Source organism: Vombatus ursinus, unplaced genomic scaffold (assembly GCF_900497805.2).
Source record: "Vombatus ursinus unplaced genomic scaffold, bare-nosed wombat genome assembly UNPS02000577.1, whole genome shotgun sequence".
In the NCBI taxonomy this organism is placed as follows: domain Eukaryota; kingdom Metazoa; phylum Chordata; class Mammalia; order Diprotodontia; family Vombatidae; genus Vombatus; species Vombatus ursinus.
Window position 1 is genome coordinate 7,114,779 of NW_020940355.1, and position 12,962 is coordinate 7,127,740.

The 12,962-nt window shown below is 39.0% G+C and overlaps 1 protein-coding gene across 4 annotated transcripts in view; it reads right to left on the reverse strand.

Annotated features, from left to right (window-relative positions):
• Nucleotides 1-12,855, reverse strand: part of KDM1B (lysine demethylase 1B) — a 53,380-nt gene extending 40,525 nt beyond the window's left edge. The window contains exons 1-8 of one of the 4 annotated variants that reach the window (XM_027874747.1): nt 12,799-12,855; nt 12,394-12,437; nt 8,593-8,695; nt 7,762-7,892; nt 6,407-6,496; nt 5,797-5,908; nt 5,314-5,430; nt 4,588-4,626 (exon numbers count right to left, since the gene is read on the reverse strand). In XM_027874747.1, the coding sequence (XP_027730548.1) occupies nt 4,588-4,626; nt 5,314-5,430; nt 5,797-5,908; nt 6,407-6,496; nt 7,762-7,892; nt 8,593-8,682 (579 nt within the window). In that variant the 5' untranslated portion in view covers nt 8,683-8,695; nt 12,394-12,437; nt 12,799-12,855. Of the gene's footprint in view, nt 1-4,587; nt 4,627-5,313; nt 5,431-5,796; nt 5,909-6,406; nt 6,497-7,761; nt 7,893-8,592; nt 8,696-9,339; nt 9,404-12,393; nt 12,438-12,625; nt 12,644-12,798 lie in introns of those variants that run through there. The other 3 variants (XM_027874535.1, XM_027874625.1, XM_027874670.1) reach the window with 3 other exon arrangements.
• Nucleotides 12,856-12,962: the final 107 nt, after the last annotated feature.

Genomic DNA, 12,962 nt, shown 5'->3' on the forward strand with positions numbered 1-12,962 from the left:
ATAGTCACTTTTGATAAGTCTATGTTGTTGTTTTTCAGTCATTTTCAGTCGTGTGCAAGTCTTCTTGACCTCATTTGGGTTTTTGTTTTTTTTGGCAGAGAAACTGGAGTGGTTTGTCATTTCCTACTCCAGCTCATTTTACACATGAGGATACTATGGCAAACAGGGTTAAGTGACTTGCCCAGGGTCCCACAGCTAGGAAGTATCTGAGGTCAGATTTGAACTCAGAAAGATAAGTCTTCCTAACTCCAGCCTAGGCACTCTTATTTACTGTACCACCTAGCTGCCCAGTAAGTCTGTATCACCTATATCATTCCTTAATATACTTCAATTCCCTTTACTTAAGTCCTAATCTGATATATCATCATGGCATGGAGGAGACCCTTGGTTTTCAATTCAATAAGCATTTCTTAAAAGCTCCTACTATGTACTTGGTGATCATGACACAAGACCAAAAAATGAAGCAGCCCATGCCTTCAAGAAGCTTATGTTCTCCTGAGGGGAGAAACAATACATACCTAGAAAATGAAGTACAAAAAAATAAATCTATGCAAAGTAATTTCCTATGGAAAAGAACAAGAGGAATCATCACAGACTTCCTGCAGCACATGGCACCTGAGGTGAGTTTTGAAGAAAGATATGAATTGCAGAGATGAGGAAGGAATAAATCCCAGACCTGGGGGATATAGCCTATACAAATATATGAAGGATGGGATGATAGGAAAGTGGTACATTAAGAAAAGCAAGGTAGCCAGTTTGGCTACAACATAAACCACGTGAAAGGGAGAAATGTGTAATAAGCCTGAAAGGCCAGAGCCAGAGGAGTTCGTATTCTATCCTACAGGCAAGGTGGATCTACTGGAGTTACCTGAGGAAGAAAATGAAATGTTTAGCCACGTGCTTTATGAAAATCACTTTGGTAACTGTGTGGAAGATAGGTTGGAGTGGAAGGAGACCTGGGGTAGAGAAACAAATAAGCAGGCTATTATAACAGCTCCAGCAAGAGGAGAAGAGGGCATAAACTAAGTTTATGGCCATGTGAGTGGAAAGCAGAGATGGAAGATATGTTATGGGGAAAACTTAGGAACTGATTGGACATGAAGAGGAAAGAAGAGTGAAGAGATGAGGCTGACTACAAGGTTACAACCATGGGTGAATAGAAGAATGGTGGTACAATCAACCCAAAGAAATCAGGGAGAGAAGAGGATTTATGGGGAAGGGAAGATATTAAATTGTTTTGGATGTGCTAAGTTTGAGCTGTCTACATGGGATATTCAGTTGAAGATGTCCAATGTGTAGTCCCAAAGCGATTCAAGACTAGAATTCACGAGAAAGATTGATGCTGTTAATATAAAAACTCAGGAATCATCTGATTAGAGATGAGAGTTGAACCTATGGAAGCTGATGAGCTTGTCAAAAAAAGAGAGCGAGAGAAGGTGGACGTTTATAGAGATCTGGGCTACACTCACCAAAAGGGAATAGGAAATGGATAATGATCTTGAAAAGGAGAATGAGAAGGAATGGCCAGATGGGCAGAACTAGAAAAGAGTAGTGTTATGAAAACCCAGGGAAGAAAGGGTATCCAGGAAGTCCAACAAATGCCACAGTGGGTTAAGGAAAGATAAGGACTGAGAAACGGCCACTGGATTTGACAATATATAACTGTTAACTTTAAAGAGCATTTTTCAGTTGAGGGATGAGGCAACAGAATGGAGGAAATAGAGATAACTTTTTCTAATTTGGCTGTGAAAAGGAAGAGAGATAACAGAGATAGTAGCAGTAAGTAAAAATCTTAAGAAAAGGGTAAACAGGGGACAGTTAGGTGGCACAGTGGATAGAGCACCACCCCTGGAGTTAGGAGGACTTGAGTTCAAATCTGGCCTCAGACACTTACTAGCTAGCTGTGTGACCCTGGGCAAGTCACTTAACCCCCACTGCCTCAACAACAACAACAAAAAAAAGAACAGGGTAAGCGTAGGTATATTTGTGAGCAGGACAGAAGGAGCAGTGAATAAGGAGACACTGAAAATTAAGGAGAAAGAGGGGATGACCAAAAGAGCAAACTCAAGGAGACAATGGGAAGGGCAGAGAAGAGAGCAAGAGCACAAGCAGAATGGCTAGTGTTTGCAAGGACCAGAATAAGAGTTTTTTAAAACCTTTCTTGGGCCATGGGCTCCTTTTGAGAATCTGGTGAAGTCTATGGACTCCTCCTCCAAACGTCTGTTGTCTATATTCATAAAGAAAATTCTAAATTTCAGTACAGGTTAGTATATACAAACATGATTTTTTTTTCCATTCAAGTTAACAGACTTTCTGAAAATTATCCAAGAACCTCAGCTTAAGAACCCCTGTAAGAAAGCAGAGTGGGAGATGATGTTGAGGTAATTTAAAATACAAAGCTGGGAAAAAGAGCGTACTCACGACTCATGATACATGGCCTCCATTTTTTCACTGAGGTATTTAGTGAGATCCTCTGCTGAAAGGGAGTAGGAAGGATGTAATGGATGGCTTAATGAGAGACAAGAAGGTTAGAGCACTCACTTAGTGGAGTAGGATACAGTTAGCCAGAGATGAGTAAAATGACTGCTGTACATAGGAGTAAGGATCCAATTGAGATTACGTAACAAATTTGAAATCACTTAATAGGGGCCCCAGTCAATTTGGTTGTATGACTTCCTCTATCGACTAATAAAGAGAATGGTAGGCATAATACAAGGTTGGTGTTTGGAAAGGGAAAATTGGCAAAAGGACAAGAAAACAAGAGACTCAATGGCACAGAATAATGTAAGATTGAAATGGCTTAACTATAAAGTCAAGATTTTTAAAGGAGAAAGTGGGTCCAGAGCAAAAGTGATGGTCTAAGAAAGCAGGAAGTGCAAAAGGCCTAGAAGTGGTGTTAAGGATGGAGAATAGGGTGAAGAAGGATAACGATTAGGGAGTGGTTGAATGATAGGAGGTTATTGTCAGATGAGGAATATCAGAATGATGGATAATGGAGGTGGAACATATGGGTAGATGTTAAGTTCAAATATACGACTTTTCTATGGTTATCTGGGGGGGGGAAATGCAGATCAAGGTAGTAAGGAATTGCAAAACAAAGGTTTGCAAACAAACAAAAACAAAAATTGCAAAATAAGGGTTTTCAAGGGGATATCGGCATATAAACTGAAGCCCTCAAGTATAAGGAAAAGGGGTTAGGGCTCAGGGGCTAAACCAGCGGAATCTAAGTTCCTGCAAGTCCTCTTTGAAAGCCTTTGACTCTGTGCCCAAGGTGCGTCTGTATCCAAGAACCAGCCTAGCCAAATTTGGAGAAGCTAATTAACAGGGGACAGACCACTAGGCAATGCATTTTTGTTCAGGCATAGCAACAAAGGAAGGTCATCTACTAAAAAGGGTACAATGATGGGAAGTATCCATACAAATGAAATCACAGGTCCCTGCCAGCCCATTAGGAAATGTTTATCAAAAACCTAATCAAGAAATTTAGCTTGTTAAAAAGTGGCCTGAGAATACAAAGGAATTGAATAAGGCTAAAGGAGGCTAAAACAGCATAAAGCCCCATCCTTAAGAGTTCTGCACCTTGACAGAACATGATTGTGATTAAAAGTGAAGACGACCAAATGTCTCATTAGGGCCACATCATAGACATGGATTCTAAGGTGTTGAAAGAAGTTAGTTTGTAACTTCTAGAGTTCTATCCCCTGATTCTATAAGGCTCTTTTTAGAAAACAGTTTTGTGGAATTTCTAATTCTAAATCATATACCTATTATTAGTTTCACAAAGAATTTAGGTAGTAGTTTTGCTTTGGAAAAGATTTAGCAAGAGAGAAAAGGTGAAAGCCACCTCTTGAACAAAAGAATTTCAAAATATCTCTGCTAAACATTTGCTTTTCCTAGTCCTCCAACCATCACCAGTTTAACCACTGACCTAACTAGATCTGGTACATGTATAGAAAAATAGTTATAGAAATGAAATCCTACTACAGTTTGGGATTAACAATAATTTTTTAAAAATCACTGAAATTTATAATTAAATTTTAAAAATCTCAAATTTTTATTGAGGCAATCAGGCTGTATGGCATGTGGGAGTTATGGTATGGTTCATCTACTTTGGAGATTCCTACCGATGGTCAGGTAAAGATGTTAGATTTCACCAAAATGAACAGATATAGCTGCAATTTGCTAGATAGTGAAACCGAATCCTTGTTACAAGTGGGCAGAGAAAGAACCAAAGACTGAAGATGTCAGAAGTCAAAACACATGGAAACATTGGTACTCTGAGTCTTAAGCAAAGGGGTTAAAAAAAAAAGACAGTATGACCCTCACTCTTTTTTCTCATGAAGGAAAAGGGTAGAGCTTAGCACAAGAGCTCATCCTCACACAGCTGGGACATCTGGCAAGAAACTGGAAGGAGTTTTTGAAAGAAATAACAGAGCAAACTTCACAAGAAAGGGAGATGGCACTTTGATCAGCAGCCAAGTGGAAAGAAAACTCAGAAGAATGTCATTGTCATTCACAAACAGAGCTTAACAACAAAGGTGCCATGAAGGCAAATAAGAAAGAATCTGTAGATGGTAGTTTACTTACTAGATCCTCTGGTTGGGAGCACTGGTCTGAGCCCTCCGTCTACAAAAGAACACCAATATATCACTGCCTATGTAAAAGCCCTTCATCCAAACACAATTTAAACTCATTTAGCTTTGACATTCGTTTTTCATATCAGTGTTTACAGATCAATCCTTTCATCTGAGTTTATAAACTTAAAAGTTATCCCCCATCAGAATGAACCCAGGTGTGATTTTTCAGAAAGCTCTGAGAACCCAGGGGCTTGACCTACAAACTAAAATGACTCTGCAGCTATTAATATGTACTTAGTTAATATGGTAATTTAAAACTCAGGCTTTTTGAAACTTTAATATGAATTTTAGATCCTATTCCAGTAACATTTTGTATGTGAAATATATGAAGAAAAGTTTTGCTTCTGAAATCACAGTGATCTTACTTTATACATGAAAAATAAACTTAATTTCAAAGAATTTGTTTGAATTATAGTAATCACTAAATTCCTTCATGTGTATAACTACCCTTTAACTTTTTAAAAAATATGAATTTTCTGAATGGCTAGTTTTGACTATTTCTAAAATACTGAAAAGTGTATCATTTACCTATCTTCTAGTATTGGAAGAAATATTAAAACCCTAACATAAAGGAAAATCAATATGCTAAATGCAGTAAACAAGAGATACATTACTAGCCTTTCCCAGAAAGCTAGGTTATCAACAGAGTCAAAAGGAAAACCACAGCAAGACACACCTTAACTGAGGTGTTTGGTTTGGTACCACAGCGATATGTCTGCGCGATTTGTGACGTAAGCTGAATTTCCTTTGTAAGCTGTCTCCATTTTCCACAGTCAGGTTTTGTGCACTGAACCTAGAGGGTACACGAGAAGTTTAAAAAAAAAAAAAAAAACAGTGGTGAGTAAGCAAATATTTACCTACTTGCTTCTACTCCCTACTCCTTAAAGCCTCCACCCTCAACTGCTCATGTTGTCACCTTCCTTTCAGCAATCCCGAGCGTTGTCTCCCCTCTACCCTTGGCACTGCAACCCCTGATAATCCACTTTTACCCAACCAGTTCATTTCTGATTCAACATCAAATTACGTCCCAACAAAGAGGTCTGAAAGAAGTGGTCAGAAAATGTTTTCTAGCAATGTAAGAGATGAACTTGGATCCATTCTATCATTTCTAAAACTTCAACTGCATTAAAAGCTACAAATAAAGCAGTATAGTCCTTACCCAATATGGAAGCTGTTGATCAGCCATAAAAGCTTTGGGACTAGGCTCACATTTCCCATTACTAGTCCATATCCTTTTCCAAGCAGCGTATTTTTCATACCCGTCTTTGTGACTAAAAAAAAATTTTTTTAAATCAGGTGATTAAAAATAACATTCAATTTTTACATTCCTGGTTTTTTAATCTTTTATAAGCTACTTCTATCTACAAGACAAATAATAAACGGATGGGAGAAGAGTACTTTATTAAAAGACCTACAAACCAGCCTCTCTAAGTAGTTCAAGGTGTTTTTTTTTTTTTAAAGATGGCTACCCACACAGTGCTCTCTGGTGACTGATATTCCCTTGCAGCACAAAGAGCAGAACTAACTCAGTGGACAAGAATTTCTGTAACCTAGCAATTATTTTTAAGTCCCATGTACACACAAACACAAGCAGAGACAGAATCAGAAAGAAGGAATTCCTTTTCATGTATGAATCGGACTAGTTGACCTATCAAGTGCTACAATTCTAATAATTCAAATTTTTGGTTTAGAAGACAAGTATTTAGAAAAATCCAATAAATCTTTCTAAGGACCAGGAACTTAAGAGCCCGGCCAATCAATAAACATACCTCCGGTAGTAATGGTCAAAGCATTCATTGCAAAAATGTTCCCCACAGGATAGGTGATACCATCGAGATGTATAGCCATTTTTTGCACACCTAAAGAAGAACATTCGCATAGCCATAAAATGAAGTGAAAAAAAATTCTCCAATGAATCCACCTACAACTCATTCTTTGATTAAGCAAATGATAAACAAAGCCTGACAGGAACATGGAATTGAAAGACTGACATACTGTCACCATAGTAATGATTTTTCTGTATTTCTCTATAATGTCTTATCCCATGCTACCTCATTTCACATACAAAATAATTATTTCCAGGAAATATCATGTCAGTAATTCCCAACCATTGTTTTGTAATACAGGAATGTTTCTATAATTACCTCAAGTTAAATTATAAAGTTTTCAACAACAACAAATTCCTTCCAGTAGAACTTACTTCAATTCACCTTATTTTTAAAAGAAATATAGTACTCTGAGGGGGGCCAATGGAAAAAAAAAATGATAAAAGGTTGGAAATCACTGCTCTAGATTCACACTCTATGTTTGTGATTCAGTGGACTAACGTGAGAAGTCAAAGCCCAAGGGAAAAACTGGCAAGTGCAATTTGACCTCAATATTGGAAATCTGACAGACACAAACTGCTCAAGTGACAATGATATTTTAAGAGATCTAAAAAAATAAAAAGTTAACAGAAGACACAAGTTGAAAAAAAAGGACTCGATTTTGGACACTAATTGCTTTTATTTTAGTTTTAATATGATTTTCTTAAACCTTTAATTGAGATTTTTCTCCTAATTTGAGCAGTCTCAACTGCCATCTAAGGGAGAAAATAGCTTGAGATGCCCATATTTTCCCATGGACAAAAACATGTTTTTATATTTAAAGACACTATTATGTATGTGTATATATGCATAATAATAATAGGGAGCACTTATGTAGAGTTTTTAATGTTTGCAAAGAGTTTTACAAATTTCTCATTTGATTCTCATAACCCTGGGAGTTTTGAACTCAGGTCTTCCTGACTCTATGTCCAACATTCCATCCATCGTGCCAACTAGCTGCCTCTATTATACACATATATGCATGTTAGTCAAATGTAGCTAAAAAACTGAGACGTCTCAGATATTCTTCCCTTCACTCCACCAGTTCCAATTCTAATCTCTACCAATACAAATGTATTAGTATGTCAGAACCATAAGTGACATGTTCTATGTGCAAAGAAGCTAGATGTGTATATATATCAGCATTCACATGCATGCATGTATAAATACAAGTTCCTTGAAAAACTGGTCTTTGAAGATACAATTGCCACAAGCAACACTTTCACTTTGACTTGCTAAGACATATTATCTAAGCAAACCTTTCAGCAGCACTTGAGAAGCAAACTGGACAAGTTGCTGTACATCCAGCCTTTTCACATTTCCTGTACTTCTTCTCAGATGAGGCATCATCATCATCATCTGGTGCTACTTCAGCTACTTTTTTCTTCACCTGCAGAGGAATCAGTAAAATGATGGTTCAAAAAATTTAAGTATTTAGAAGGGGAAGAGGATAATGGGTGGTGGTGCTAATAGAAGGGAGAACAGATTGGGTAAAGGGGGAATCAGAATGCAGGCTGTCATGGGGGTGGGGGAAGGAGAGGGATGGGGAGAAAATTTGTAACTCAAAATCTTGTGGAAGTAAATGTTGAAAACTAAAAATAAATAAATAAATCGGAAAAAATTAAGTATTATTAAGAAATAACTGCTGACTGATAACCCTTAATGGTTTGCAAAGTAGTTTACATACATATTCTTGTTTGACCAAATTTGAAAGAAATGTTTCTGAAAGTCACTTCTGAAGTTAGTGTTGATGCAAATAAAAAACAGAACCTGTACACTGGGGCTTTATAATGCACTTCCAATCATTGCTCTGAACAGACAGAAAGTGGTTGGTTGTTCCTTTATCATTTACTGACTTCCTTGGAGGTGGGCTCACTGTTTTAACTGTTATAGTTTTGGAGTAGAAAACCCAGTTCATGTACATTTTCCCTAAGGATCAGCTTAATGTTTCCTTCACTCAGAGCAGCTCTACCTTTCCAGGAATGTAGAACAAGTCCTATAATTCTAAAGGAGGCAGAATTTGAGAGTGCTCACTACATTTATCTACTAAAGCCCCAAAGAGTACAAGACTAGAAATAATTGTGCAATACCTGCCTCCCGGAACTCCTCAAAGGAAGACTATCTGAAGACTGGTCAAATGAAGCTGCCTTTTTCTTTGCTCGAACCCTGAGGGTTGACATCTTATCACAGAGTCTGCCAAACAGTTAAGTGTTAAAATATTAATGACTAGATACCCTGTTAGCTCTTCAGAGAAAAAAAATAGCACATACATTTATAATATATGCAAATAAACAGTAAATTCAACTCATGAGGAGTAGTCAAACCAACTGTCTGTTAGTTAAGTCCAACAGAGGAAACCACAAATGTGGAGTTTGGTTTGGTTTGGTTTTCCCTTTCAGGAATACTCTCTATTCTTTTATTTCCTCACCCACCAGCAGATGCTACACGTCAATCTTTTAGCACGTTAAAATAGAGATGAATTGCTTAATTAACCTCCATTAGGTGTGCCTTGGAAGCGGTATGGGCTAGATGGTCCTCTAAGAGCACTGGACTTGGGAGTCAGGAAAACCTGAATCCAAATCCTGCTGAAAACACTAGCTAGGGGACACTTACAAATCACTTAATCTCTCTCAGTCTGTTTTCCCACCTGCAAAATGGAAAAATAAATGGCACCTATCTCACAAGACTGTGGTGGGGAATCATCAAATGATGTACTTTTTCAAACTTCAAGCACTATATAAATGCTATTCTTATAAAAACCTTTGACTCAGTTACTGCCAAAGGCAGATAGACCAGTTACTCTGTAGGACATACAATTTTTTAGAGCTAGAACAAACCTTGGAGGTCTTCTAATCCAACACCTTCAAGAGGTACCTGAAGCTCCAAGAGTTTAAGTGACTTGCCCAATATTACACAGGTAGTTTAAGTAGCAGAGCTGGGATTTAAACCCAGATCCTCTGATAACAAATACCATGCTTTATCCATGACACCATGCTGTTTCACAGGAAACTTTTTCCACGCTCTGAAAGAGGCTCCATGATGCGGCACATTGAACAAAAATTCAATCCAATACATGCAAGAAAAACTGAAATAAATTGCAAAAGATTGAAAAGCTAACTGGTCAGTATTGTTAGATGTTTCCTGGTCTTTTTCTGGGTTTCTGTGTGTATAAAAAACACACAAAAGCCGAAATGAAAAAGACGTGAGGTTATAAAGTGGGGAGGATGGGGCAGATGTGCAAGTGGAAGGAAAAAAAAATACAGTAAACAACTAATGTAATTTGTACCGGCTTGGTGGGTTGTTTTGAAGAAGGTAGAATGGATTTACATCTAACTGCCTCTAATGACCTTCCAAAAAATGATTATTTCCCAACTATCAGGGATGGCTTGAATAACCTATTATTAGCAACCTACCACTCCCCTTTCCCCCTACTCCCCACACATACTTTGCCATCCACAAAACTAAGGAAAACAGTTTTTGAGTCAATTAGTCTTGGCCACTCAGATTGGTTTTCCCTGTAATCCAGCCTATTTTCTGTTCAAGTTTATTAAAAAGTCCTAAGTTGGTTATAATATGAAGGACCCACAAACTTGCCTTTTCATTAGGTCTCTTTGACAAACAATAGCTTTTTAAACTAGTTTAAAAAGTTATCTCAAACCATTAAGGAAACAGTCCTGGGAAGATTTTTAATTGTGTATCATCAGCTTCTCTCAAGGTTTCAGATTTCACCTACATACTCAATAGATATTTTGTAATATGCCTAAAGTCCTCTAAAAGTGAATGTTTCCCCCTATGAGTTTCAGAGCATCTGTTACATAATTAGAGCTTTTTGTTAAATCATTATAACTGCTTAATAATTATTAACCTGAAGGAAATTTCCAGATTCCACTTAAATCATCTTTAAAATGCAATATGATTTAGAGATCAGTAAAAACATTAGTCTTTCATGTAAATACAAAATTCCAAAAAGCTCAATAGGAAACAATCATGAACTTCATAACATAACAGCAAACACAATTAAAGTGTGTCAGACAACCAAGAAAAACATACTGTGCAAGAAAAAGGGCTTAGGAATAGAAACTGAAACTGGCCCCAATTCAACCAACCTTTACCATCACCACCTGGGAGGATTCAACCATTCACAAAACAAAGCACAAACATCAAGAAATTTCAATTGACTCTTCAACTGCCATTTTTGTTCATGTGTCTGTGAGTATACTTTTAATTGCACAAGCAATAGCCAATCCCTATTCCTGTTTTTCCTGTTTAAACACTCTGAAAATATGTCATGAAAACCAGTGGTCAAATCAGGCTTGTCTTCAAAAATGTCACACTCAAGTTACAGCTTTTGCAGTTTCCACTCTCAATTTACCCCTATATGTATGTATAAATATTTATGTGTATATATGGAGGCATATATTAATTTTCCCGTAACCCCTTTCTATTTCTACTTTTTGTGCTTATTTTAATTTCCCTATCATTCTAAATGATGGAGAGGAAAAAAAACAAATACTCTATGCAAAGCTTAAAGGAAACTACAACTTGAGTCTTCTATCATAATTTCAGATTTATGTATGGGATCCTTAAATAATTTAGTTCAAAGTTTTAGAAACTGAGCTTACACCTTTTTAAAAAAAACCTTCAAATATAACATATTTTATATTTAATATGAATTTTCCTATTTTAGGTTTAAATTTAGTTCTGCCAAATGTTTAAAAAAAAAAACAGGAAAAAGAAGGGAAAAGAAAGAAAGAAGAGTTCCTCTCCTCCCCCAGAGGATAGATATTTTTTTCTTTCCAAAGCTGCAGACCTTAGGGGATAGAATCTACAAAAATATCAACCAAAAGGGAGCCATCTGTGCTTACAGGTTATAGACTACAGAGACTACTTGTTTTGGGAGGAAGTTAACTAGAAAAAAAAAAAGTTGTTCATCAGAGAAATAATTAACTGTAGGCCTGACTACTCATATGTGACACCTCAAAAAGACAATGTGCTGGGGCACTAAAAACATGGCAGTATAGTGCTGCACTTCATTACTCCCTATAATAAGGAAATCTCAAGAAAAACAAAGGTAGCTCTTATGAGTCTCAGTTCCTGTTACTAATAGGATCTTCAGTAGCTACCAACCTTCCCTGACAGGAAATAACAATGGTAATTCTCCCAAACAGTTCACAAAGTTTCTCCAATTCTTGTCTTTTGTCCACCATAATAACTAGCAATACACTTCACAAACAAAATATATCACCACTTCCCAGCGGTTGTCAAGGTGTTTTGTCTTATTTTCTGATAATGGTGATGAGTTTCAAGGATGCCAAGCATCTTTCTTCCCCAGTGATTAACGTCACTCTTTTGCAAGACAGCTGGACAAAGCAGTATAATCTATGGAGTGTAACCTGTGAGTACAGATGGCTCAACACCAACTTTCTACAGCTGGGCCTTCTCCTTCCTTCCTCTTATGCTTGACAGCTGAGTAACAACCATCATGCTCTGCCCGCCCCCACCTTCTAGTTCTCTCTCTCTAGGACGAGTTACCCCAGCAACCTCCCAAAGTAAGTCCTAAGAAAGTGTCAAGCACGGGGGCTACCCTTTCTGCAGGACCAGTGGTTTCTAGCAGGTCACCTTATTAACCAAGGCAGAGCCAGACACACCGTTTCCTATTTTCTTTTGCATCCCTCAAGGCTCTAGGAAAGCTCCTCCCGCAGCAGACCACCCCCGAGTGACAGAGCTCTGACAGCAGCAATGAAAACATGAAGAGCTCATCATCCCCCGTGACAGCAAGCAAAAGCAGCAGCAGTGCCTCTTGGCAAACTGGCTTTTCTTCCTCTCTCTCCTTCTCCCTCCCTTTCTCTCTAGGGCAGGGAAAGAAGGAACAGAATAGGGTTGCCTCTCACCTTTGCACTGAACTGGTGCGGCGAGTCGCAGTGAGCAGAAGCAGCTGCAAGAAAAAGCAAGGGCTGTAAGAGATGGGGCAAGAGCAACTCTACAACTAGCCAGTGGATTCCCTCTTCCCAAATTCGTCCTCACCCCACAACCGCGGTTTGGAGCCCGTGCCGAAGAGCGCACCCCCGCACCGCACCCCACCACACCCTACGCCACCCCCACGCCCCTTTAGAGTCTCCGGACCTCACTGGCGTCCCCTCTCGGACCTTTCCACTTCCCACCCCGATTCTCCTGGGTAGGAGAGGTTGCGAAAGAGGAACGAGGGGGGCCTGCACCCCCGCCGAGCCGCTTTGTGCGGGCGCTGTCACCCGAAGTCACCCACCGCCCCCGCCCCGGCGCAGCCGCGCGCCTCCAACCTCCGAGCGCCAGCAAGAGGGCGGGCGCGGCGCCGAGCCCCCGAATCCTCCCGGGAGCCGCGCGCCGCGCGCACGGGACCGGACAATCCGCGCAGGGAGCGAAGAGCAGCCTGCGCTCAGCCGCCGGCCGCCGCGGCGCCGCTGCTTCCGCCCCTGTCACGCCG